General features: G+C 46.6%; 1 protein-coding gene across 1 annotated transcript in view; it reads right to left on the bottom strand.

Annotated features, from left to right (window-relative positions):
• Window positions 1-27,473, bottom strand: part of LOC131264282 (angiotensin-converting enzyme-like) — a 146,624-nt gene that overhangs the window by 54,160 nt on the left and 64,991 nt on the right. The window contains exons 7-8 of the mRNA XM_058266564.1: window positions 22,876-22,882; window positions 22,737-22,809 (exon numbers count right to left, since the gene is read on the bottom strand). Coding sequence (XP_058122547.1) covers window positions 22,737-22,809; window positions 22,876-22,882 — 80 coding nt within the window. The remainder of the gene's footprint in view (window positions 1-22,736; window positions 22,810-22,875; window positions 22,883-27,473) is intronic.

Below are 27,473 nucleotides of genomic sequence, written 5' to 3'. Positions count from 1 at the left end.
CTCTCTTGGGAGAGAGGCCTTGTCCCACCAGGACAGGGGTCGGCAAAGTGCGGCCCGCGGGCCAAATCCGGCCCGCCAAATGATTTTATCCGGCCCGTAAGAATATTTTAGTGCTTCATACAAAAAACCCATCTTAATTTTTATCGGATTTGCCAGGTTTGTTTTCTTCCCAAAAATGAAGATGAAAATTGTTTAACGAAGTGTTCCTGTTATATGTTTATCGCTAACATTTTAAATACTTTATCTTTTCCCAATTTTTTACAAATGGTTTGAAAACATTAAAGCAAAGTATTCGGCCCGCGCCTTCGGTTTCTCTTAAATCATCTGGCCCTTTTTGGAAAACGTGTGCCGATCCCTGCACTAGGAGATGTCGTGCCACATAAAAAAAAAAAAAAATTAAAATCGACTTAAATCATGTTCATTAAAAAGGTGAACAAATAAAATACTTGTCAATTTGGTTCATAGACAATAATATAAGTGCTAAATGATTCTCTTCTAATTCTAATCTAATTAATGATGGTTTTGCATGAAATAAGGCTTTGAAAATCAGGCTGTTCGATATGAAAATGGTTCCTTATTTAAAAATGTGGTTTAGTCTATAATTGATATTATTAATTTTGAAATGACAAATTGTGTGGTGAATGTATTGCATGTTTTTGGGGCCTTCAACTTATAGCTGCTTGGGACCTCTAGGACATTTAATCGGGCTCTGATGATGAATGAACATGCTGGTTCTCATATCTGCGAGTAGAAAACTTTTGTTTTGTCTGCTGTTCTGCTCTTTTGCTTTCGCTCTGAGGCAGGGTCACACCATAATCCAACATAATAAAATTAAACCCAAGTCCTAGGAGGTTGCTAAATTGGTTTCGTTATCGTATACGATAATGCGCTCGCGGTACTACACACCATCCAATTGAATATTATTCTCGCTCGTCCTTCGTGATCGGAAAGTGCCGCCGGTGCATAGCTGCATAATAAACTGGCACCCGATCCACCCGATGTGGTCGGTGCATCCGGATGCGGCGGGTTTGAGAGTCATCCTTGTGAGCGCCTGTCCTGCTGTTGGTTTTATTTTTCATTCTCATTCACTCCCATCGGCACGAACTGGCCCGGCACGGACGATGCTTATCAGGATCACGAAAACCGCATTCCAACCTCCCAGCCGAAGAAGAAGGAAACCCAAAACTGGACTACATTCAACTCGGTATCGGCGTTGTCGGCGTTCTGTTTTCGGCGAAGCTAGTAGATCGCGGCAGTCGGCCGGGAAGTCTTTCAACGCAAGTAGATTTCCCTATTTTCATTTGCATAGAACAGATCCGTGCCCGCAGCAAACTCCGGTCTAACGGTCGATCGCCTCTTTTCCCCGTGCAACCTGCGGCAAAATGTGGATCCACAACAACACGCTGCAAGATGTCCGACAGCGCCAACATCTGCTCACCGGGGCACGAGAGCACGGGTGATCTTAGAAGGAAGCGAAATCTGCCGCCCCGGATCAATTAGAGGCAAATTAGAATATACAACCCGTCCTCCCGATGCAGGTCGGTGTCGTTTGCATTTGAAAAAAAAAGAGCGGGAAGAGAAGCGTTGAACAACCGGATGGAATGCAACTCGGTCGGTTGTCCGCTCCTTTGACCTTAAACACCATGCCACCAACAACAAAAAATAAATAAACGCACATGATGGATATCGAATTTTACGCGCTCATTAACAGGGACGGATTTCGGGTTCCGCTTTAGTGGGATAATAAAAACCAATCCTGACCAGAATGTAGCGCAAAAGGGTTGCCCGAAGATCGAGGGATGTTGGAGGATCTGCCCGACACTCGATACTGCATCGTGCGCTGGTTCCTTCTCTTCATTTTTTTTTCTCTCGGTTGACACTTGTCGTACAAAAGGGCTATCCTCCCGCGGGAGGTCACACCAAAGAAACGCATTTCGGACACTAAATTGAGTTCGGGTTTGTTTTCACCACTTTTTCCATAAAATTAAGCTACATAATCTTCACGCCCTGCAAATTCGTAGCGAAGGCGTGAAACGGAATACTTACGGGCGCTCGGGCGCGCGCGGGGGGCCACAACGTTCGAACGCCGAGGTGGCGAATGGTACTGACAGGTCTCCAGAATCGTAAATCACTTCAACACCTGACACGCCACGAGGAGGACCGCACTGCTTGGGATTTATTTCGGGAATCGAAGAATTCTTTACGATTTTTTGAGAGGGAAGGGGAGGGAGAAAGAAAGAGAGTGGAAGCAGCGAATTGGTAGGGATTGTTTTCTGGTATCCAATCCACCATGATGCTTCGTATTCAATAGTACCCAATATCATCATACAATGAATAGAGAATATCTGATTTTATCAAGTTTTCAAATCTTCAATTATATAAAATTGTGCTTTTCGGTAGAAAGCTTTTCATTTCATGAAAAAAAAATTTAATTCTTTAAAATCGTTCCACAAAACCTTAATTGTTTCACTCCTGGCAAGTGTTTTCATATTTTTTTCAGGAATTTTAATTTTCCCACAATCAGGAATCCTCTCCCTAGGGGAAATCGTTAAATATCAAAAGGGAAAACTGCACACTACTGCACTCTCCAAACGACGAACGCAAACGCCGAACCGGCGAACGATCGTCCGAAAAGTCCCAAGAAGGCAAACAGCCCAAAGTGCCACAAGTGCCAGATCACCGTCGTGCGGGTATCGGATTACTCCCGTTTTGCCAATAAAAAGTAAAACAACTACCACGATCCGCGCCACGGCGTGTCCTTTAAATGCCTTAAACGGTCGGGTGTGAAGATAAATTCAGCGAGGCGTGGAGTCGTCGTCGTCGTCGTCGTTGTCGTCGAACACTTGATACGCGAATTCCACACGGCACAAATTGAAACCATCGTAAACCACCACCGGTCCGCTTCGTCCCTTTCCTTTCCTGGTGCCGGAATGGTGCTGAAGCCTTGTCTTAACACCGATAAGGACACCACACACCGGTACGGCACACCAGGCGATGGGCGGTACCGAAATGGGGAGAGTAACGGAGACCCGGGAAGGGGGTGATTGGGTGATCGGTGCGCAGCAACCTCGGAAACAAGAAAATACCTTCCGGGAGAAGCAATTAATTCCCGACAACGTCCCCCGAACTCGGCAGCAACGGCAGCTCCTTCGGGAGTTGTTGTGTCGGACGTTGGCCGTTGACCAGGGCGTGTGTGCACGAGTGACGTGGAGAAGGAGGATGGGAAGGAGTAGGTAGTTGCTTCCTTTTATTGCCGGTGTTTCTTGCTGTCTGATTTTTCCCTCCCCCTATCGGACGCCCGATTTTGTACGGCTTTTGTTTTCGCCATTTTTATTTCAGTTTCGCCGGAGAAACCCAAGCGAATGCAGCCCGTGTCAGCGAAAAGTCAATTTCGACACTCGCTACAAGGGCTTTCGGTGCGCAGGTTCGCTGTCCACTCTAGGCGTGGACACTATACGGACGAGCTTACATCGATTCAATTGGTTAACTTTGAGTCGGACTAGCGTGTGTGGTGGAACAAGTGACAGTATTTTTTTTCGTAAGGTGGAAACGTAACGAAGGACTCTCCCTAAGAATGTCCCCAGCCAGGTCTGGGAAGTTCGGTGAAAACAAATAACACACATCGAGCATCGAATGGATATCGTGGAAGCCCCCGGCAACGGCAGCAAAGATAGTTGCCGTCGATAAATTCTGCACCGAACGAGACGGTTCGGTGTGAGTCGGAAGTACCAGAAATGCCGGAGACCTACGGAACGGAGACCTTTTGCCAGCGCCGGGCAAACAAGCAGCGTACGGCGCTAGCGAGAGCCTCCCGGGATGCCATGTAAGATCAACGGTACGAGGGAGTCGGGGGTTTTCCCTAGGAGCTACCTCGTGGCGTACAAGCCGTTTCGAACGTTTGTTGTAGCTCCAGCGCATCTGGAGCCTTGCGCCCGCCAGGAAGATCGCTGTCTGCCTCTGCCCCAAGGCAGCGTCCCGGGTAACAACGGTCTCCGGTGCGCCGAGTACCGGTGCAGAGGTCATCACTGCACCCGCAGCATGGTTCCAGCTGTGCCAGGCCAAGTTTATTGCATAGTTTCGCGTCCTCCAAGCGGCTCGTCTCCCTTCCGAGCGAGATCTTCGAGTACCGTACCCTGTCTATGTGTGTGTGTGTTTGTTTTCTTTTCCTCATTTGCCTCCCCGTCTGCGCTGATGACGTGCTTACAAAAGCCACCCCGAAAAGGATCGTTTCATTCCACCGTGATAGGCTTGCGCTATATGGTGCGCGCCCGATGTGAGTAATTTGTCCGGGGCGTAGGTATCCATCGGGCACCTGGACCTCCTCCACCTCGATGAGGTGGCCACGGGAGGGAAGGATGGGGAGAAATTGATCGCGGTCCGAGATTGCACAACGAGCGCGGCGAAAATCTATCGGCACGGAACAAACACACGAGCCTCACCTAACACACCGCCTCACGTCGGGGCAATCGATGAGAAGTAGCGGTCAATTTCAATAAATAATGGCTAAATTTAGTCGAATGCTGATAATCAATTTGTTGGCTTAAGCCGCGGCCTCCCCCGCCCTCCGTCCCTCTCCGCCCATCGGATGGGGCTCTCTGCACAATTATTCACCAGGCCTTGATCCGGGAGTCGACAACCAGACGACCCCCCGGACCGATTGGATCGGATAGCGTCGGCGACGACGCTCCATGTCCTCCTCCTTCTCCGGAAGGGCGGGAAACAGGGGTCGCACGTTACTGCTGCCATACCGCAACCCACCCGACTGGGGACTATCGGTCCACTTTCATCGATTTGTTCGGCGGTCGACGCCGATTCGCTCACTTCCGAGCGGGTGCCGGTGACCCAAGAATCAACAATGTTGATAAAGCAATAGTTCATTTGCGAGCTCCCGGTTGGCGGACGGGGTTCGGTCCCGAGGACTGGGTCGGAAAAATAGGCCCAAGTACACACTCTAGCCGATTGCATCTTACTTTGTCGATTTATGTCGGGTCATCGGAGGGGCTGCCGTGTTGTTTCGGTTATGAAATGGAGTTGCAAATCTTAGATTTAAGAAAACAATCGATTTGTTGGGATGTACCTTACAACTATCCCTTTGCTGCTTCTTGAGCCTGAAGAGAAAAGCTGAAATGGTGTCTTAAAGGTATAATAAAAGAATTTGTTATTTTGTTAAACTACTTTTCTAACTGTGCTCTGTTTTATACTACAAGTTGAAATCATAAATATATCGTAAATATCATATCATAAAATAGTTAAAATCATAAATATTTATTGCTGTCACATGGACTACGCATATTTGTTGAGCATAGTACTAGAATTTAACTAGGGTAAGTGTTTCCATAATGGTGCTAATACCAATAGTGGATGTAGTGGAATAAAATCCTATTTATTATTTGTTCTAGTATGAAATGTTCTTTGATCATCTACGGAATGTTAAAAAAATAAAAATAACCCACTTCGTTATACATTAAGGTTCCTAAATTAATATTTTCTGAACAGGCTGTACTTATATCCTGGATTCCATTAAAATTCATCAGGTGTGGCATCATTTCCTTAAGACTATAAATAATTTGGTCTATAACCAAGACAATACATTGGTCGATGACCAATTTTGTAGCTCTGTTTGATATATGCCTCAATAATGAATAACAGCTTAAGTAGATTTAGTATCTTCTAAATTTTTTATATGATCACTGCTATAGATTAAGGATACCACAACTATAGGAACCATACCATTATAGGAACTACCGACTAGGAACAAATAATCGCTGAATTTGTTTTGTGTACGGTGAAAATAGTAGCTAGCCTAAAAAATAATTGTGTTTCGAGCATAATTTGTATTAACATGCAAATATAAGTTTGTTCACATGCGTCTACACTAGTTTTAGTTTTAGTTTTAGATACTCATTGGGACACTGTTCGGTCCGTTGAGTTTTTCATTACAATAAACAATAAACAATAAAATATGGTGTTCTTAACACTGATAAATTACATCATATTGTTAGTTACATGACTAAATGAATTACTATTGGTACCATTACCTTATTGCTTTTTTTAAGCAGATGCTTTTCCTGTGTTCCTTGTGATTGATTTCTTACTTATCTCAAATTTCCAGTAAAGCAAACAGATATCTTACTCCGAACATGTCCTGTCTACTACTCTAATGGCGTCCCACACGACTTCAAAGAGCATTTTTCACCTATCCGCTTAAAATTGTAATCGTTTCCTACCAGGGAAACTAATTTTCCACACCAAGGCATAAACAGCTCAGCGACGCCAAGAAACAGATCTGCTTTTCCATCGCCTCGCAACGATGACAGTCGGTTTGTTGTACGACCTAAGCCCTTGCACGCTGCATTTGCAACTGATGATCACGACGACGGCGATGATGATGATGATGATGCTGATGAGAATACTATCATCACCATCGCCATCCTCCATCAGCGGGCAACAAACGGCTGCAAATTGGCTCTTCACTGTCAGTCGCTGGCGTGAAAATATCAAGTTCAACCTGTCCACTCTAACTGCGGTCGACATTAATCTTTGGCGAACGTTTTGCACCGGTACGGCACCGGTGCCCATTGCTTCTCCGGGTCGCTCCGGCGAGACAAAACAAGGTTGGCTGTAGCGCTAACCACCGCGATCCAGGCTCGTGTCGACTGCAAAAGGAATGCACTTACTTTCTTCCGTTATCCTGCTCTCCGTTGCACCTAGAGATTGTTGGAACCGGACGGATATATGTTCCCCAAGGTGCCATGTGGACCTTTTATCAACCGATACACATCGGGTCCCTCCTCCCAAACCTCCGCTTGAGGAGCGAGATTTTCTTTTCTTTCTTCCGTCCTATAGACACATCAACTTCAAGTGGAATTCGTCGCGTTAGATGGACTCCCCGCTCGGAAGGGAAGGCAGATCGGTAGATTGAAGCGTTAGAGACCCTGGTGAGACCCCTCTGAAAGTCCAGATTTGACGCCGCATCTGCGGTGCGGATATGGATTAATAGCACTCGCTGTTGCGTCCCGTCCCGTTGTCAGATGTGTCCAACCGTATCAAACAGCATGTTCTTGAGTTCGGAAAAAAGGGAGAACGAAGACACTCTGCCACCATCAGCTGTCAAGAGCTACGGAGAGTGTCGTCTAGGTGCTCCACCCGAACCACACCGACCGACACCCGTTTGGTGTCCGAAGACCCTGTAATAGGAAATGAAATTCGCGATCCACGCTAAAAACGAACCGATTGATAGGGATGTCTTTGATCGCATTGAACTTAATCCATACTAGAGTTCGGGGATGGGAGGGTTCTTTCTACGTGCGATATTGGCACTCAAGGCACGCAGGCTCCACTCGATTGAATCGTTCCCCCAGCTCGTCACAATGCTCTCGACGAAAGGCGAACACTGATGACATCGCGGCGCGATGCACTTACTCGCCGCAAACGTTTGCAAAAGAAATGCAATGAACTAATGGCTCACCTGCCTCAGTCCGAACTCCACGAATTGCCAGTCACAGGTCTGATATGGTAAGATCTGTTTCTTGCCGGAGATAGGGTCTGCGAATAGGAAGGCACCAGCAGCAGAAAGAAAAAGTTGGTTCCGACAAGGTTCACTAACAAAATACAAACACATAGGGCAACAGTTTATCTTGCGCCCGCGACGGTCATCCCCTGCTACACTCCATGCCTTGGTTTGCGCACCACGATTTGGTGGCTTTTAGTGGGGGAACCCTTTTTTTTTGTTGGTATGGTCTGTGTGACCGGGCGGACCGCGAATCACAAATCAGCTCCGATGCCGTGCTCTCTGTGTACTGTGCCGATCTGCAATCTATTGCCCGGGAAGTTGAAACTGTCCCAATCGCTTGGACCCGACGGGGGGAAAGCCATCGGGCGCGGATCCTCGATTCCCAAGGATCCCACCGCCCGTAGTCGTCTTCGTCTTCGTCGGTACCCCGGCAGAGAAATGGTAATAAATCTCCAGGGCCAACCCTGGCATCTCTCGCTTCGGCTTCGGATGGCAAAATTATACAATTAGATGAAGATTATGTTATTTTATTCGAAAATCATGACACGATTTTGCTCCAATAAAAGCGGGGAGAAAATGTGGTTCCCTTTTCGCACCAAGTCCCAGCAACCCAGCTGCTGGCCGGGGACGGTCTCCTTTTTGTTATGCGTGAGATATGAACGTTATATGCGCGAGTCTGGAGGGGTTTGGAATTGGCAAGATGTCGGGTGTCGCGCATCCATAGTCCAGGAAGCGAATGGTGACCGTTATGATGGTCCATTTTCTGCTGACTCAGGCATGATCTATGGTTATATTGTTATGGTCGAATAAACATTTGCGGGCGCTACAGAACAATGGCCATATTTAGTTCGGCGTTAAAAAGAAATAATAAGTGACTTCATTGGCACTTTGAGGGTTATTTCTGGAATGTTCGGTAAATACTAATACAAGTTCACTGTTTGTTGTTTTAAAATACTGCAAACTTTCTATCACACTTCATCCACCGTCAACCGGTCAATGTCCCGTGGACACTTACCCTCGATACCATATGCAAACAACTGGACCGGAAATGTACTACACACCGGTCGATCCGATCGGTATCAACACCTCTCGGGGAACATCACTCCCGGCTCTGCTCGTCCGATACTATCGCGTCCGGTATGTCCTTTTCCGGACGATCGCGACGATGTTCCGCACCACGATAGATGCCCAGCGTTGATCGTATCAGCGCAACCCTAGCCTTGTATGCGGTTGCGCCAAAACAACCACCAGACACCAGACACTTGCGTTCAAAAAGCCCCAGCCCCGGCATCGAACCAGCCCGATCGATCGTAATCATTGGCGAGATGGAAATTAAAATATTACACGGATCGATCGAGTGAGAGTTTGGTTTCGCTTCACCTTTTACATTGTCCAGGGCAGGACAGTTTCAGCCCGTGACCGTGGCCGTGAGCAGGCGTCGTGATGGGACCGGGGAAGCAAGATTTATGGGCTTTTCCTACGAAACACTCATCTATCAGCCGTCGTACACGACGGCCGCGCCCGGGCATAGATCACCACATGTGTGCCCTTTTTTCCGAAGACAATTTTCTCCCTCCACGAATGGTGCGCGCAGGAAATAAAAGCAGTGTCGCAGTTTGCGCACTTTAAGTAGGTGTCGAAAGTAACACACGCCGGGCCGGCGGGAGATTTGACACCGCACAACACTTTCCAACGGCACCCAGGAGAATCAGCGTCGTCCAGACAGGACGTGCGGCTAGAAACATTAAAACATTTGTTCGACGATGTGATGGCTGAAGAAGGCTGCATTTCCTTCCATGCCTTAGAATGGATAATTTGTTTGTTGTCACTAACGATCGGGCAAACGGTTTTTCAACGAACATATCGTTCAACGTGCGTTTTCGATCGTTTTGTACAAAATTCGGTATCCGGACCTTCCTGGAGACGAGAGGGAAAAGAAATCTGAACACCAGCGAACAAGAGCCAAGAGTAAAAACAGCAAACATCGAGTCTCGTACGGAATCGTTTAGAACGTATGGGTCGAGCTAGAGGCTAAGCTGCAATCCCCGCAGGAGGGCCAACCCACGGAACCGGCTCGTGGTCGAATGTCAAGTGCAATGTATGGTGCGTGTTCAAGACACCATCCTTCCCGTGAACCATTGGATGTATTTGGATTCTTAGAGCAAGACAATAAAATTAACATATTTTCCTATTTCAATGTTTTGGTGGTGAAACCAAGCAGAAGTCCAAAATTGCCATCGTTAGAGATCGAATTTATGGCGAAATAAGAACCACCACGTCTAGCGCCACTTGTTCTGGCATGCGGCCAACGGTGGACACCGGAGACCATGGCTTCTGCGAAACATCGCCTTTTGCTAAACGGTGTCAAGATTCTACCGACTCGTTATGTTCCTCGTGCCCAATGTCCAAACAGGTCGAACTCCTGGACCTTCCTAGTAGCGGGAACCGAGAACTCCTGGACCAGGAACCGGCTGAAACTACCTAAAACGAACCTCGACGCACGCCTACGCCCCGCATTCTCTCCACCCCTGCCAGATCGCAGATGTCGTACGTCATGTGTTTCTAATTATTTCTATGTCCAACCGATAGCCGCACTGCGCAGCTACGGGCGATGCAGTCCTTCTAAGGCTACGCCGCCATTCCGATTCGCTCCCTCGCATATGTTCGGCCAGATGAATCGGGGTTTTGGATTGCCGCTGCCTGTTAGACCTTATTTCTCCCGGTTTTAATTGGATCTTTATGACACGGCGATATTTTTTTATCGATCTTTTCGATTCGCTTCCGGGCAGAACGTGCCACCGCACTATCGTTGAATGTCATCTTTGGCTGGTTACGTTACGATGACGTTTCCGAGCGAGTAACGAGGGGCATTAATACACCGATGATTATGGTAGGCACAACATTACTTCATTGCACTGGTTATGCATGTGAAATGTGACACTTGAAAAGTGTTATGCAAACAAAATATAACGATGGTCACAAAACACACAAAACGTATTTGATTTATCCCGATTTAAATGACAAAAAGAGAATGGTATCAGAAGTAAAAATCTTAGACGTGACAATCGACCTTCCTCGAAGTGATAATTTTATGGAAATAATTTAAATTCTAGCTCCTCTCTTTACTCCTAACCATTCTCGGTAGAAAGACCGGCCATCGAAGCAGCACACTGGACAATTAAAAGAGGAATCCTTCTATTGACGAGGAATGTGAAATCGTTTTCCATCCACCTCCGGATCGGTATGCAGTCTGATGTAATTAAGAGCGATAACTCTTCGCCTTAAATAAACATCGACGGGTTGACCAGCGGTCCCGTGTGCTGGGACGTCGCTCTCTGCCTGCATCCCGGTGCAACAGCGTCCTGTCGACAATGTTGGTAGCGAGCGTAAGAACCGGCGAAAGAGCCGAAGAAAGATGGAACTACGAAGCTCCCGCTGTCGCATGCGATCTGTTTCAGCTCGATGCCGTTCGATTGGCGTCCGCAGCGGACTTGCCTGCATTCCACCAGCATTCTTGCCCATGCCCGGCGTTCGACGGCCGGCGCATATGGTGCATAAGGAGAATGTTTTTATTTTATCAACATCATAACGAGCACCATCATCATCATCATCATCATCATCATCGGCACCACCGTCGTAGCACGCACCATTTCTTCCCTTTGCGCAGTCGTACCGTAACGATCGGACGGGTTCGGGTTGAACCGTAAGAACGGATCGGTGCAACTGCAGTTTAAGCCTTGACCACGTTCGGCCGAAGAAAACGTTCGCATCCCGGCCAAGGCTATTTAGCGATAATTGTACCGAAAATGGATCCAATTTTTTTGCACCCCCAAGCGCCACGAACTTTGGCGATGTCGTTAAACGTCGCCCCCGTCTCCGCCGGGCAGCGCATTTTGCAACGTTTTTATTTGGCGATATTTTACTACCCTCTTTACAGCTCATTATCGAGTGCTAATTTTTCGTCAGCAACGCCGCTGCCGTGAGTAACCTGGGGCTTGCGAGTGGGTTTTGGGGAGGAACAGTGTGATCTTTTTCTTCTCGCGTTGGAAGGTGCAATACAGGTAGAACTTTCAAGTAAACGGTTGTTTTGAATTATCAATAATTTATTGCACATTATTGAGCTTTATTTTGACAAATTTTTTCAAATGATGTCATTAGCAGAGTGAAGAACTTTCTAGCGAAATGTTGTTGGATCAATCCGGTTTCGATATCCTTTGGATATAAACTTAAACAGTTAACAAAGCATAATTAAGTCATTAGGTTCCATTAACCTATAATTGCAAAATAACCACCTTTTAAACGAAAGCCCTATCGTTGAACCCGAACTCTTACTGCTCGAAATCTCCCCTACACTAATTGCACACCCGGCATTATTATGTAAATGTTGCTCAAAACGTGTCCATTACATTATGCTACGGTTTCGATGCACCTAATCCGATCGACGGCTGGCGACCCTATCCAAAGACTACGGGCCATGCTAATTCGTACCTCTTGTGCTTTCTCCGCACAGCCAGAGCATTCTACAGCATCAAACCGATAATTTAATCATAATCCGGTTCAATCGCTTCATGTTAACCTCATCAGCATCCAACCGCCCGACCAGGCGATGGTCCCCACACTTTTCCACTCTCTCCTCCAACTGCGTACCAAATTCCTTCTCAAGAGAAACATAAACACACACACAGAGATCCGTTGCATGCTGATTTTACAAATTTCCTCGCATTAAATAAAGGTTTTTTCTTCATTACCGATAATCACACGGGCAAAACAAACACGCAGCGTGCGTTGCGTACGGGCGACCGAAATGTGGAAAAAAGTGCGGGTGAATTTATATTGCAAAGGATCCAATAAAAATAAACTTATTCGATGTTCGACCTCACCAAACAGTTTCCACCGGCTCTCGGCACGCAAATCGGTATTGCACAAACTCGCCGGTGGAATGGAGAAAATATCCAACGTTTATGACCATTGCCCTCTCTCGCTGCCGAGAAATATATCTACCGTAATGATTTCTTATTTTGTATTCTCCGCTCCAGGGAAATCATTACGTAAAATGTTTTCAGCAAAATGGATAAACGCGAGATACACTAACAGAACGAACCAAAAAAAATTGCTCCTACAGGAAATGGCCGTTTTGGCAGACATTATCGATGCTTATTTTCACGTATCCCATCCGCCCGGACAAGTGCTTGGGAATATGATGACGTGAAAATGGTACCAATAAAAATGTGGCATGATAATGTACAGTTTGTGAGGGGTTTTCTTTTTCTTTATCGAGGTTTTTTAAGCTAATTTTTCCCGGATCAATTTGTTTCCTTTTTTATCTACGTAATTTCTTCCCTTGGTATAACGCAAAGAAAGCCAGCATCGAGAACGAATGTTTTCTGTCTTGATTACTGCGGTTTGCGCGTTTTCTTGCTGCGACGGGATGAAGGGACCGGCGGGGAGGCAAACAACAGTTTCCCATAAGCCATTTTTTCCTCCCAATTATCGACGCAAATTGACCGAGATATCGCTTACGAAAAATAATATTCAACTGCAGCAAAACAAAACAAGAGTAAAGCCAATAGCAACATTGTTTGCTGCTGCTCAGATCTTCCTGTGAGAGATCGTCAGAGATTACTCAATAATGTCCGGTTATTATCCACCGTTTATGAGCAAATCTCGTTTGTGCATCTTAGAAATTTCCTCATTTCTATTAAAATTATCTCATCGCTGTCCCGATCGTTCTGGTTGGAATCGAATCCCTCTACCATTCGGTCGATTGAAACACAAACATTATTTGAGACATTGGTTGACTTTCGAGCGAATTGGATTGTTTGGCGTCAATCGAACCAAAAGGAATCAATCATGATCACGTTCGATTGCTGATGGATGGCATCGATCATTGCAACCGTGCATCCCTTGGGAAGAAGACCCTCAAGGTTGCGCTCGGTGGAATCCAATACACATACTGGAAAAAAAGTACTCCCAGAGGAAGCGAGAAAGGGCGAAAGAGTGAGTCAAAAAGTTGCACAGCAGCACCTCACGGGCATGATTAGAAAGTGGACAGCGAATGCCCCAGACCAACGGCGACGACTATCCGTGCCCCTTTTTCACCCCAAATCCTCGATTGCAATAAAATAAACCCAATTACATTCACTTCGAGTTCTCGCATACCGTCGAAAGTTCGGGCGACTCGGTTGGAAGGTTTCGTTATTTTGTTTACATCATTTTACGATTCGATCGTCTTCCATCATCGTCTGCCCAGCGCTTCCTTGCTTTCGCGATCGACGCGGACCTTTCTCCGCATTAATCGGGTGCCTCCGCCGATACCGACGGTTTTGATTAGTCTGTCACGTTTCATTAGTGTAATGCACGCGGCCAACGATACACGCCGCTCCGGTCTGTCCCTGCCGGTGTCGTTTTCGCTCCCATCCCTTCCCTTCCCGACGGGTTCGCCTTCTTGGCCGCTTCTTGGCAAGGAAGCCATCCAAATCAAAGAAGGCATTAATAATAATCATAATGGCGAAAGAAAAAAAAACAACATCTCTACGATCAAATCAATCCGAAAAGTGCAATCGGCGGGCTGCCGAAGGAGCCATCGGGCCGACCGAATGCAGCAACCTCCACCTGATGGAAGTCCACCCTTGGGGGCGAGAGCAAACAAAAAAAACTGTAACAAGTTTACTGAGAAAATCGCTCTTCGTGATTACAAAATTATCGTCATAAATCTTGCGCGCTACCACCTTCCTTCCTTCGTGCGGCTCTTCCCCAAAAAACCTAGACGAAAAAAAGACAACTCTCGCTCGTGGAGTGTTTCAGGTCAGTCGTGGACAAAAACGCGTAGATCTTGCGCCGATCGTCATCACACGCGCGCGCGCGAGTTCATTCGTCCTCGGTTCGACTGAAAATATCCCTCCACCCTTTTCTCGATCTCCTAGAGTCGCGAAGAAGCGACGGTTTGGATTCCCAGGAGAAATTAAATCATTTAGCCCACCGCCGGCACCCGCGGGGAATCGATTTGGTCGGTTTTTGCATGATGGGAGTTCATCTTCGCGGGCGTGCGGGAAAAACGAAAAACTGTGTTGTGTTGCAACAAGTATTCCCCAAAGACCCTCATTTTTTTTCCCTCATGCTCCGTGCTTCGTGCGGTGGCCCTTTCTCACCTGTCCTCGGGCTCGAGCTGTAGCCTTAAAAGCGGAGCACGCAATGAAAGCACGTGTACGATGTGCAGCAGTTCGTGCTCGGGATTCGCTTCCGCGTGGGCAAAGAGTCCATGAGAAAAGTCCCCACCGGAGCCCAATCAAGCGCATCCCAACCACGCGCGCGCGTGAATCCCGAAACATGAAGGTGAAGAAAAGGCTCCGGTCACGGCCCCCCAAAAACACGAGACGAGAGAGAGAAAAAAGAAAACCTACAAAACCTTCGAAGGGAAAGTCGCACGACTGCACCACGGCCCGGCTCCAGTGTGACCCCGTGTCGGAGGAGTCATGTTTGATTAATTTCCCTACGTTAGCTTAATTTAGTTCTACATGATCGTCTTATCTCCGAAATATTAATACTGGATTTTCGTTTGCCGCTGTCGGTCCTTTTTTTACCGCTCCATAGTGCAGCTTTTTATTTCGTCCCCAAGACCATCGCCACCTAAGTCACCATATTTTTCACATTTTTTTGGGGGGATGAGATGGAACAGGTTTTGTTTTTGTCGTGCCGACTCCAACAAGTCGTAAAACATGCACATTACAAAGGTGAACGAAACGAATGACACAGATGAGAACGCAGATGATGATGGTGGTGTTTCTTGTGGTTTTAGGGGGATGAATTCGTATGTTTTCATTACGATTTCTTCGAGATCCGAAACGTGGTGAGTGAGTCATATCATATCAAGGTTTTGCTTAAAAGGAGAATCGTCTTAACTGTCATCCGACGGTTGTTCTGATGTTTCGTAATTATATTGTCAACAAGAGTGAGACAACAAAGGTCAGGTCAAAATATGTCAACTGTTTCTTGCTGAGAAAAAAATGAGCATTAAAAAAAGCAAAACACATATTCCGTGAAGTTTAACCAACATTTTACGGCATATTTCGGATGTGCATACGTTGGTGAATTATGTTTTTAAGAGTAAACGAAATATTCCGTAATACAAAACGTATCATATTTTTGGTTTTCTTCCATTTCCTACGATTTTCTTGCCATACATAAGACAGGGAAAAGTTGGAACATCCCACAATCTATCATCGAAAACACCGCGAGGGCGAGAAAATTTCTCCAATCTTCAACGCGCTTGCGCACACCCATCGCGTAAAACACCCGAAGAAATTAATTACATCCCTCTGACGAGTCTGGCCTCCCCCTAACGAGCCCAACCCCTTTCGCGAACCACACTCTCACACCCGTTGTGACAGAAAACATGGCACTTAAAAATCAATTTAACCACAAAATTTCTCCCACAATCCATCAGGCCACCATCGGACCGGTCTCAGCCCGGTCGGGCAGGTGGTTGCACGGCGTTTACGTGCGCCAGCCCCTAAGACCGCCTCGCCCACCACTAAGACAACGCCCACCGAATAGCTCAAAAGCGCACCAGCCACGGTTGCGTTCCGAGCGAAGGTGATCGGTCACGGTTGATACTCGTGGAAAAAGAAAAATCCTGGGCTATTCGAAGACCACGGAATGGATGGTGAAATTAAGATTTGAGGAGTATCAACCTGTGTGTCGCTTTGTGTGGTCGACGAACTTCGTCTCGGAGCAAAAGGATCGCTTTCCTTATAAAAGGGGAGCACTTGGCGTCAGAAGATTACACACCGAATTAGTATCCTAATGAATTGTTTCCTAGCGTCATGCTGCTGCCCCCTTTTCGGTTACTAGGTCGCAGGTGGGTGGGAAAAGAGAACCTTAGAAGCAGAGCTAGCTCGAACCGAAACAATTAGAATCACCAGCTAACGGTGGTCGCGGGTTTCGCGGAGGATTGGATGTGGATCTGCGGGAACATCGGGATGACGTTCTTCCACCAGCCACCAGACGACGGTGACTTGTGGCTTTTTTGTTTTGTTAATTTCTTTCCACCTCCCCCCCCAGGCGCCGTGTCTGTCGAAGGGTTCGTTGTCTCGTCTGGCGTTGATGTCTTTTGAATTTACGCTTCGGTGCGAACTAGTTTACATCATCCCGGGCGCTCGGTCGGTACGTTGATCCACCGGACTGATTAGTTTGAGCGATGTTCCGTGTGCGAGTGAACTATCGGTCAGTGGAAATGGGCGCCGTTTTGTGCAGGAATCAACCGCGGTTCATTGTTTTCGGTTCGCTGCCAGACGCACACTCTGGCCGTTGGATGGGGCACGGAGTCTCGTACGTGGTCCGGAAGAAAGAAGAAGGGCCTCTGCCTCACGATCGACGCTTTCTGGAGCGGCTTCTTCTCCCTTGCCGCACAGCAAAACAATGGCTCACCACCGAACCGATCAATGAGAATATGTTTTGGGGATCTATTAATCTTCAAACTGATCGGAGGGGGCATCCGCGCGCTCGAACATCGATCGAAGATCGCCAGGGTGAGAAGCGAAGGCTCACTCTGGCACATATGATCGACGCAGCAACATATAAAGAAAAAAGTGAGAGTATCGTTCAACGTGAAACGGACCGATGGATGATGAATTTTCGGGCCGTCGTCTTTCCGAATCAGTTGTAGAGCACGGGTTTCGGGCAACAGGTACCACCCGGCCGGTGAGCCTGCTGGCTGCAGACGACCTCGACGGCGTATGCCTGCAAGCATAAATCCCGTTTCTTCTCACCCTTCCACCCTGAGTCCCAACCATACCTACCCCAGGCGAGGCCTTCTTCCATCACCCTTTAAATAAAATCGCCCGTGGTCTTCCGAAACCCCGAGGTCGTGCTGTGTTTTGTAATGAATTTCATGCGCGTAATTATATAAAGATTATTAACTTGTTAGCGTGTTTCTTTTTTTTCTTCCCCTTTTCTTTCCTTCGCCTAAGTCACTCTTCTCCAGTGCCTTTCACCGTGCCGTGCACGTTCCACCCTTGGAGCACTGGAGGCTTCGCGGTCTAACATCAATTGTAATCAGTGCAGATTAGATCTGGGAAAGTGCTGGAGTGGAATGGAAAAACAAAATCTCGAACAAGCTGAGTGAAGATGTCGATGGATGGCTCGGGCCAATTGGGAAGAGCGCTTATGGGGTAACAGGTGAATGATTTCGTTTGCAGCGATTTATTGTTTTGCCCGATCGATTGGAGGCCAATTTGTTCTTCGCCTTTTTTTTGTTGGTACGATGTGTAATGAATGGCCGTTTTCTCCAATATCTCCCTTTATCCACCTTTCCTATCCACCTTTATCGTGTACCTCATTGGGCCTCGTTATCGGTTGGCGAAAATATCAAAATTTTCTCACGCACCTTTCCAGCGCGAAGCATCTTCTCTTCTTCAGCCGGCGGTGCGGAGAGCTGGTCCGGTGGTCTGATAAGCGGAACTAATTAGCGGGTCAATCGAAAGTGATGGCATTGGGCCGGCGAGGCCCGTTTTGGATCGATTTTTGAAGATGGATTGATTTTGAGATTAATAAGCAGCCTGTCTTTCACTCGCACACACTCTCTCCCTCCGGTTTGTATCTCCTTAATGGAACGGTTTTTCGGGCGATTTCTGGTGGTTTGGTGAGGATGGAGTGAAATATAAAACTCCACGAGACACGGTGTGGCCATGATACGCTTCAGTCTGCGATTGATCTTTCAGATGATTGATGGAACGCCTTTCGAAGACTGATGTTCGCATAATTGCTTCAATAAGCTCATCATCGCATAAAAAAGTACAGTTCACTGCGACATGTAAAAGGCTCAAATTGGCTGCATGGTGAAGTTGTATGTACAGTATGAGACAATAGCGCAAAAAAACTCAATTAGACAGGTAAGTTTTGGGTAATTGTTTCGTTTTAAAATCCATCCATCATCTTCAAATTGTATTGCGGCTCAATGTGGTGCGATATTTTTAATTACATCATCGCATTCCGAGTACTTCTAATTTTTTTCGCAAACATCTCTCACCGTAGTCATTTATTTTTATAACATTGATGCACCAGACCAGTTCAAACGTTATAGTGTGGCAATTTAGTTGCGAGCTCTCCGACGGCCAAGGTTAGCTTCCACAAATAACTTTAATCGTATTTACCTTATCAAGCTCCGAGTGAAAAGAACCCATCCATCCCGAGAAGAAAGAACGAAGATGCAACCATCCTTCAATGGGATGATTGAGAGATTGAACGGGCCGGACACAACAAAATGAACTTGCCTTTGTGTTTCCCTTTCTTATGCCCTCGACACCGTGAGAGTTTCATTTATCTGCAATAAGTTTTCACGGCGAGCAATTTCTGTCCGCTTCCCCGGCCCACACAGTAACCTTCGGCCTGGAGTGGATCAAAGCAAGCAAATAATTAAGCCATTATGGGCAGCTTATTTTATGCTCTTTAATTGCATTAAGCAATAACAAACAGGAAAGAGAGGAAGAAGGAAAGCTCTACCACTGGCGCCAGGGCGCACAGGTTGCTTTCGGGCAATGGTGAACCATCCAAATAACGACAACGTGAATGGGGCGGCAAATGCGATTATAATTTGCCAACAACCGGAAAATTAAACCATCGTTGCAACTTGCCTTCGGTGCAAAGATCAATTTCTTCATCAGTAACAGGATTTTTTATAGCAAAAACATGCTCGCCGTTTGTTTCTTCAAGAAACTGATTGTTAAAAAATTCTTTGACTTTTGAAATTCCCACGAATGATGTCAATATGTTGATATGCAAACTGGCAAAATCGCACACAAATTCAAGCGGTAGCGATGAAATCACCACCCATAAAGTGCAGCCTCACGAGAACACCTCCAATACAGAGCTTCCAGGTAGAAAAGACTTCATCAAAGGCGATGAACCTCGATCGGCAGCACACATGACTCAACCGATGACAAAACGGATCATTACTTCGTGATTGCTCAGGTAAAATGGCTAACTTCTGCAACAGGGATAAAAAAAACCTTCGACACAAAACAACCACAAACCAACAAACTAGCCATCTTGTCCTTCTTTTTCTCCCCTGCCACGAAATGCAAGTAATTTAATAGTGCTCAATGCACCGCTAATATAGCATCCATTCAGCATCAGCACAAGTCATTCCCATCGTTTGTGCAATAGGTGCAATTGACGGGAGCGAATCATTCAAGTGTATCCTGTGCCGCTGCCAGAGTTGCTTTCTCCTCCTTGCCTCCGTTTCTTCGCCTCACATCAAACCCTTTTCCCCAACGCGTAAAACGGTGATTCTCCCATAATGGGATTCTTCTCGGTGGCACGGTGAGTTACTGTCGTCAAGTCGTCATTTCTTTGCTGCGCTTCCCTGCGTTCGTCGTCGGTCCTTTGGCGATGGTGGCTTCCAGTCATGAACCGATGCAATTGCCAGCGGACATGCAGTTTTCCATCGTGTATCCCGTGCGACGCTGGTAAAACCGGGTGCCGACAGTGTGAGAAAAGCAGTTCGTCCCTGTTCGTCGTACGAGATTAACTAACTACTAATCACAAAACATACACCCCGTGTGTCCCCCTCCGCTCTTCCCCGGTGACCAGTGGCGGTGCAATCTGTGTCACAAGTCGTGTGAAACATTGCACTTGAACTTCATCATTCTGATCCGCCAGTGGTCCATTCTTGAGACTCCTGTGAACCTGTGCTCGGGCCGAACGAGGCCCGCGGCATGTCTGAGACGATGACTCGCGGCCTAATGCACACTGGCACCGCGAGCGCCCGCCAAACACATGTACCTTTCAGGCCAAATGTGCTCTTCAATACATTTTATTACAATGCAACCAGGGGATCCTCTGCATCAGGGAGGAAGAGGAAGAACGAAGCGCGTTAAAAGAGAGTTCCGCTAGCTATTTTCTCTATTCCCTTTTTGCCGGACGGTGGGTTTGGGTCCAAAGGGCGGAGGGTCGCAGAGAAAACATGGTGCACAATAATCATTCAATTGCATTTATCAATCGTATCCGAAGCAGAAGAGAAAAAAAACGCACACACGCAGACCCAAAGGGTACGCGTTTTGCGGTTGCAGCGTCTTTGAACTCTCTCCGCTAGCTCCAAAGAAGCCAAGCATCGTGCCCATGGAGGGAAAGATAAGATAAAGCAAGAAAATCTCTCCCATACCGCGCTCGGCCTGGACATACTGGAAGGAAAATATTTATTTCTATAATTCGCAATAATTTAACGCTTTTGTCGTGGCGGTTGTCCGTCCGGCGTTTCGACACCTCCACTCCGGGTTTTCCAATTGTGGCCAATCTAATGAAATATACACACATTTTTAAAGCCCATCATCCACCGGCATGGGACGGTGAGCAATGCTCAAATAGGATTTTTCACAGCCACTGAAAGGTTTGTTTTATTGACAGTGATCAGCGTTGTTGCCACTGTGATGAATGCAATCAGAAGATCGGCATTTCTTGTGTGTATTTGTGGAAATGGAAAACCTGATTGGAGAAAAGAGGAAGGTATTCATATTAAGAATCATAATCGAAATTCTTTTCGACATTGTTTAGTTTACGCTTGCAGTTTGCTTAGGTCAATACGAAGAAGAAAATATTCAGCCTTATTGATACTTAATGTTAAGCAGTATTTGCAAGCTTATCGTTGAAGGATTTTTATCGTGTTTAAACTAATGTTATTAAAAATATTCCACTCACCTAGCAACAAACGGTAGTTTTTAATCTTAATAAATTCCCTTTTTAGTCAATAAACCAAGGAATGTAATGCCGCTTTTTCCGCTTCTCATTGCTCAGTGAATCAAACGCTTTAAAAACACCTTAAACCGACACCGTCGAACCACGTCTTGAACCACGTCCGAGTCGCTTTTCACGACATTAACCGACCGCCAAGAACTAAGGATCACTTGCTTCGGCACACAAAAAAAGAGCGCAACCGCAATGCCCGTTGGCTTCAAATTAAATTATTTGCACTTTGTTTGGTGTGTTTTCACAGTCACTGAGGGCAGATGGTTGCCAGCGTGTTCCTACGGTGTATTTTTTCCACCTGTACAATGTTCGCCGATGTTGCGGCCGGTCGGTACAGGTTTGTTTCTTAACCGGCCGCATCGAATCCGTGCCGAATCCGTTCGCTCGCTAACGATGGGAGTCATAGAGGTGGAAGAAAATTTGCCAGAGTTTACCAGAAGGGTGGCGAGGGGTTTTGGAATAGTGCAAGGGGTAAGGTTAAAGTGCTGTGAAATGGGCCTTTTTTCTGCCTCCTTTGCCGGGGCATTATCTTCTTAAATCAGTCAGTGTTTTGTGTTTTTTTTTCCTCCGGTACTTAAGAGGTTGAGCTGAAAGGTGGAAAAGGCACTCCAGCGCTCCAAGCAAAGTCGCATCCCTCTCAACCTCAACGCTTCACGATCGGCAAAGTGTAACAAGTGCAGCACAGAGGTGAACACAGTGCAATTCTAGTGCTGTTTTGTTGCGCCCTTCGGTCTGCACGGACCTTCCTTGTCGTTTTGTCTTGTTGCACTGCTTTTCTCTAGCGGTGTTGCGATTTTCCACCCCGTTCAACAAATGAAGGAAACCGGAGGGCCGCAGTGCATCAGACGAATGGGCAGCGCGGTTTGAGGACACTCACTTGCATTTGTCGGTTGATTTTTTACTTTGTCTTCCACCCACAGCCACCCTCTTTTCCCATGCGTCCCACTCCAGGCGCAGAGTTCGCTTCGTTGATCAGCTGATTGCTGTGGGAAAATGTTTTGCACTAATTGAGGCGAAATTACCGCCCTTGGATTAATGCCCGGTGCATCACTATTCCTTGTTTGGTGGCTGACTGAGAAGGTGCTACGATTTCAATGACCCACATTTGTGCCCTCGGAGTGTTATCGAACACCGTGAAGGTCGAGTTTTTAATACGGTTGTTATGTTTTGTTGTTACATTCCATCGAGCTGATTTGTGTGGAATGCAACTTCAAACGTGTAAAAAGCTATTTCTGTTAAAAAAAAGACACCAACAATTTAAAATACCATACTTATTTCATGAAGCATTTATCCTTTGCAAACAAGGTCATATTACTCTTTCTTGTGGATTGCACTAATATAATACACTTGTTATATCAGCAGCTAATTTAATATTTTGCCGAAAATTGATCTTCAAATGGTATGAAAAAATCAAGTTTGCAATGTGTGATTCCTAAAAATATTTGATGAATATTGTATCAAAATAACATGACGTAACACTTACCGAATTGTGTCCCAGGGTCTCCAGGATCCAAACTGCACCTACTACTTCAAGCACTACTGCCATGAACACATTTCTACAAGAAACAAAAAAGAACCATGTAATAAAGTTCTCCATTAAATAATATGATATTGATACTTACCCTTTCCCTACCTTCACAAAAGAACACATTAGAACACTGATTAGCACACTCAAACACATACGCATAACGATTATACGCATCACGCAGAGATTAACAATAGATATTCGACATAGAACCTTGAAGCAATATATTTACGAGAAAATTACACTTTAACCCTCTTTGAACACTTTTCCTTTCAATCACTGCCTACTGTTACCACTTTAATCAATGGGTTTCCGCAAATATCATTCCAAAGGCTACTTTAAACACTTCATTTATCGCAATTAGAAAGCATTGGATCGGTGCACATCGTTCGCCTGACAAGTAAAAACTGGAGAGCTAAGCAGAATACGCTCTTGAATCTAAGCAACAAGAGAGAAATGGAGCGTCAAATCCAGTTCATCATTCGACTAAAAGGGTAAAATAATTAGGTCAAACCCGGATTTGGATGTTGGAGAGAAAATTTTGTGTGAGAGAAATTCTACATGAAACACCTGCAAGAGTTGATCGATCGTCGCAGGATTGAGTAATGTCCGAACAGAGAGATAACAGAAAGCACGTGCAAATGCGATGGCTTGAGCTGACCAGGCAAACGACCTTGAAGCTAGATTACGTGAACAGTGCGCCACAATGGAAGCAAATTTGGTAAAAGGTAGTGAATGTTCGAGTAGCTCCTGAATATTGCGAAAAAGTTTACGAAAGTTTTAGTTTAAGTTCAGTTATTTTGGCATTTAGTGTCCAGTGCTGCGAATTGTATTGAGTGTGAAAAAGGTAACAGGTGAAGAATATTGTAACTTCCACAGTTCTTCGACGTGAATGTGTAGTGCAGTGTGTGTGACAATGGTAGCATTAAAATATTCAGAAACAACAATTCTATTGGCATCCTAAACACCAAGCCTCGAGCACAGTGCAGTGAACTGAGTGTGACAATAGTAAAAAGGGTGAAACAGTCTTTTTCGGTATCAACTGGTGAGTTCAAACAAGTTTTATATCTTTCCCATTATAAACAACAACAATAGTGGAAACAAAACTGCATCAGTCCGACATTGCTTTCAGTTGCATTGCAAAAATCAATTTGAATATTTTAAAAGCAAACTCCCTTTTCCCTTACGACTAGTACTGGATACCATCAAAAGGAAACTAGGAGAGTAGGATGAGTCTTTCCCGGGAGCATAAAAAGCCCTCACGTGCATACTTTCCACGGTGTACAATTACTTTCCCACCGTTATTTACCGAGCGTGTCTGCGAAATGATTTCAATAAACTTCACCATGCCAAACGCGCCAGACTGGTCCGACCTGATAGTTTCGATCGGTTTCGAAACGATCGATCGAACCGTTTCTATGGTGATCGCAAATGGACGGTGAATCTACCGCCTCCCGCAAAGCTCCGAGCAAGTTGCACGTTGGTCAGCGCGGGTAATCAACGAGAACAACCGCCAGCAACCAGCAACCAACATTCCCCACGCCTAGCCTTCTTCGTCGACATTTCGTGTGCACCAAAGCGCTGAATAATCAATTAGGATTTTCGAGTCCAGCGGAATCGGTGGAGCTCCTGGAGGGGTTCGGGAGGGGGGTAGAAATAAACCTGTACCCCGGGTGAGATCCCGCGAGTAAGATGTTAGCTTTAATTACCGAACTAATCACTTCGTGATGGTTACGATCGGTTATTCGGAGGGTGCCCTTTACCTTGGCGCCCACCAGTGTTTCGGTCGGTGGTTCGCTAACGTTTCCGTGTTATTTCAGACTGTTAAACCTGGACTCCATTTCATCCACCACGCTTTGGTCAGAGTCGGTTTGAGGTGCTCCAGTGTCCACGAAGGGATAAGGTTACACTTGATGCCGTAGCAAAACATGGCCACAAAGCTCAAACGGTGTGCAAACATTCCCGTCCGGATCGGCTCCCGCGGCTCAAAGCGTTCGATTACGGGCCACAAACAAATCCCAACGATCGCCACTTTGGGCCCGATCGTGCACTTGGCTTTAGCTGCGGGATTAAAGACTCCTTCGGCGTCCAAAGCTCGATAACAATGAGCAGATGCTGCCTACCCCTCGCGCGGCTGCACGAGCAAGCCGAGCGTTCCGAAGAAAGCCAGCAGCAACGCACGATCTGGTGGAGAATTTTCCGAAACCGCCCAAGAATCCCTCGGTCAGATCGAAGAAAGCTCTTTTGCAAGCGCGATAGTGGATCGTGTTCGAAAGGAAAAACATCGAACGGCGTCCGTCTATCACTCACTGTCGCGGGAATCCATCCAATCGTGCAGCAGGGATGCCGGGCGTCCGGATTAGTGCTTGTTTGTATTCAATTTCTTCTGGCTGATCCCCGGCTAAGCATATACTTTATAATATTTATCTTCACCCAGGCCGCACTCCCGAAGGGCAGCCGAGAATATCGCTTTACCCGTTTCGGACTCATTTCAGCGTATTCCCAGAGCGTTTACCTTTCCTCCCGTTCTTCCTTCATCTAGTCACCGTTTTTCACTGAAGTAATGGACCATGCTGTTAAAATTCAATTCTTACCTTGCGCGCCCTTCCATCTACCGAGTGCGGGAATGGGGAAAATATAGATTGCCATAAATGTGGCGTTTTCATATTGATTTTACCGGCGTAAAGGTTGTACCTTCGCTCGTCTCTCCACTCGCACTACACCTTGCCAGCTCCAGCTTATTTCGTGAATGTAGAACGTTATTTTCTCAAGACGCTAGTGATTAGGCCGCGGTGTGTTTCAATGGGCAGCACAAACAAATTTCTTTTTCTGCCGGTACATTAGCATGATGCGAGCGGGTTTAACTCCGCGCAATGTTATAGCCCAGTGGCCTATCGGGTTCTACGGCTACGACTCGGTCGCTTCACTTCTATTATTATGGGCATTTTTCTTGCTCAATAAAAACCGGGCTTTCGCTTCGGGCCAGGAGGGTCGACGATCCGATGCGGTCCGGTCCGTTTCGGTGAGAATTTACCAGAGCTTCCAAGAACGCTTACGTCTCCCACCCGCGTCCAACGAACATGAACAACGATCGCGTGAATCTAGCCAACTTTCTTCGACCAACCTGCACCGAAGTAGATGGATGAAAAACTCGCAGCTCGTGGGTGAAAGATACGATTTTCTTCTCTTTTTTCTTAATATATCACCTCCGAAGTTCAATTGAATCAAACGCCAATGAGCAATGAGTTGGAGGGCGTTAGCACTCGGAGGTGCCCCGGTCGGTCGTTAGTTGTGAAACCGTGGGTGAGTTATGGGACGTGCATAATTTGGTGGTATTTTATTGGACGTAATTCCATTTGAATGCAAACGATTTGTGAATCTCCCCGAGGGGAGTGGATAGCGTGCGAGGTGCAAAACCTGCCTGTTTCGCTGCCTTTCGGTGGAGGAAAACGAGCGCCAACGGAGCGGATGGTGTGCCCTCCCGGCCGGTCGGTGTAATTTTCCAATAAACCGCAAAACCGCTCCCCCTTTCCCGGGCTGCATCTCGGCCATTCCCGGAGGCCCGCACTTGGCAACCGTTACAACGAAATCCCGGGATGGAAAACCCATCTCTCACCCCGGTCGCCGGTGGTTGCACTGAATCTGAACAAGGTCGAACCGACTCAAGCTTCACGCCAGCCAAGGTGTCAGTGATATTCCGGGCGTAGGACCCCAGCGACAACCACACCTTTCCAGTCCTCTGCGTTTGGCTGTCGCAGGGAAGGCCGCAGGCGGTACGATTTGAATCTTAGCCTATCCAGATCGATTCAAACCTGTCTCACCGGTCTCTTGCCGGTTCCTTCTCTCCCTGGATCATTGGCCGGTCCAAAAGGTGGGCCTTGCGGTACTGTCTGCCATTTATCTCGTTTCCGGAATCCTCTCAAGTGCTCAAGACGGACGAGCGCATACACAAACACCAACGGACGGGACGCAACTGGAGCAAACCTACGGAAAAGAAAGCATCATAGGGTTTCGAGAAAGTGGAAATCGAGTCCCATACACCACCGGCGCCCACCCGGCATCTGGCCTGAATGTGACCACAATGTATGAAAGGTGAAGTTTAATCGAGCTCAGGCCGTGCGAATGGCTCGTGTGGTATCTTGCTTCATTAACATTGGTACCTGTTTGCAAACCGAGCAGCGTGAAGATAAGCTTAAGTTTGGTAAAATCTCATCAACAAGTGCTGATTTTTTAAATTATATATCTCTTCATATCCCTATTTCTAGCTCTCTCACGAAGTGCAGCTAATACCAAGATCACGCAAGGTGTCACTGATCATAATTGAAATTAATTACCCTTCACACTTCACCCTTGACCCGGGCTTGCACCGTTTACAGGAAATTTAATTACAAGCCTACGTCCGCCCAATTGCCGCGCGTCGAACCGGCCAAATTAACGCCTCAAAAATCCAACCCAAAATTCCCAGGCGTTTCGAGCTTCCCGCAAGCCAAACGGTTTAGGGCGAAATTTGGCTCACACTTTTTTGTGGTGCTCAGTGGGAACGGTGGGACAGCCTTCGCCGCCGCTGCCGCCGCCGCCACGGAATGGAATCACTTTCGGTGAAAACAAATCACTCGTGTCAAATGGGTCCGCGTGGAGAGAGAAATTAACTGCCCGGACAGGCGTAACCATGTTAAAAGATAAATATTTTCGTAA

The sequence above is a fragment of the Anopheles coustani genome, chromosome 2 (genome assembly GCF_943734705.1).
Source record: "Anopheles coustani chromosome 2, idAnoCousDA_361_x.2, whole genome shotgun sequence".
Classification (NCBI taxonomy): Eukaryota; Metazoa; Arthropoda; class Insecta; order Diptera; family Culicidae; genus Anopheles; species Anopheles coustani.
Note: the sequence above shows the minus strand (reverse complement) of the source record. Positions and strands in the feature narration are given on the sequence as shown.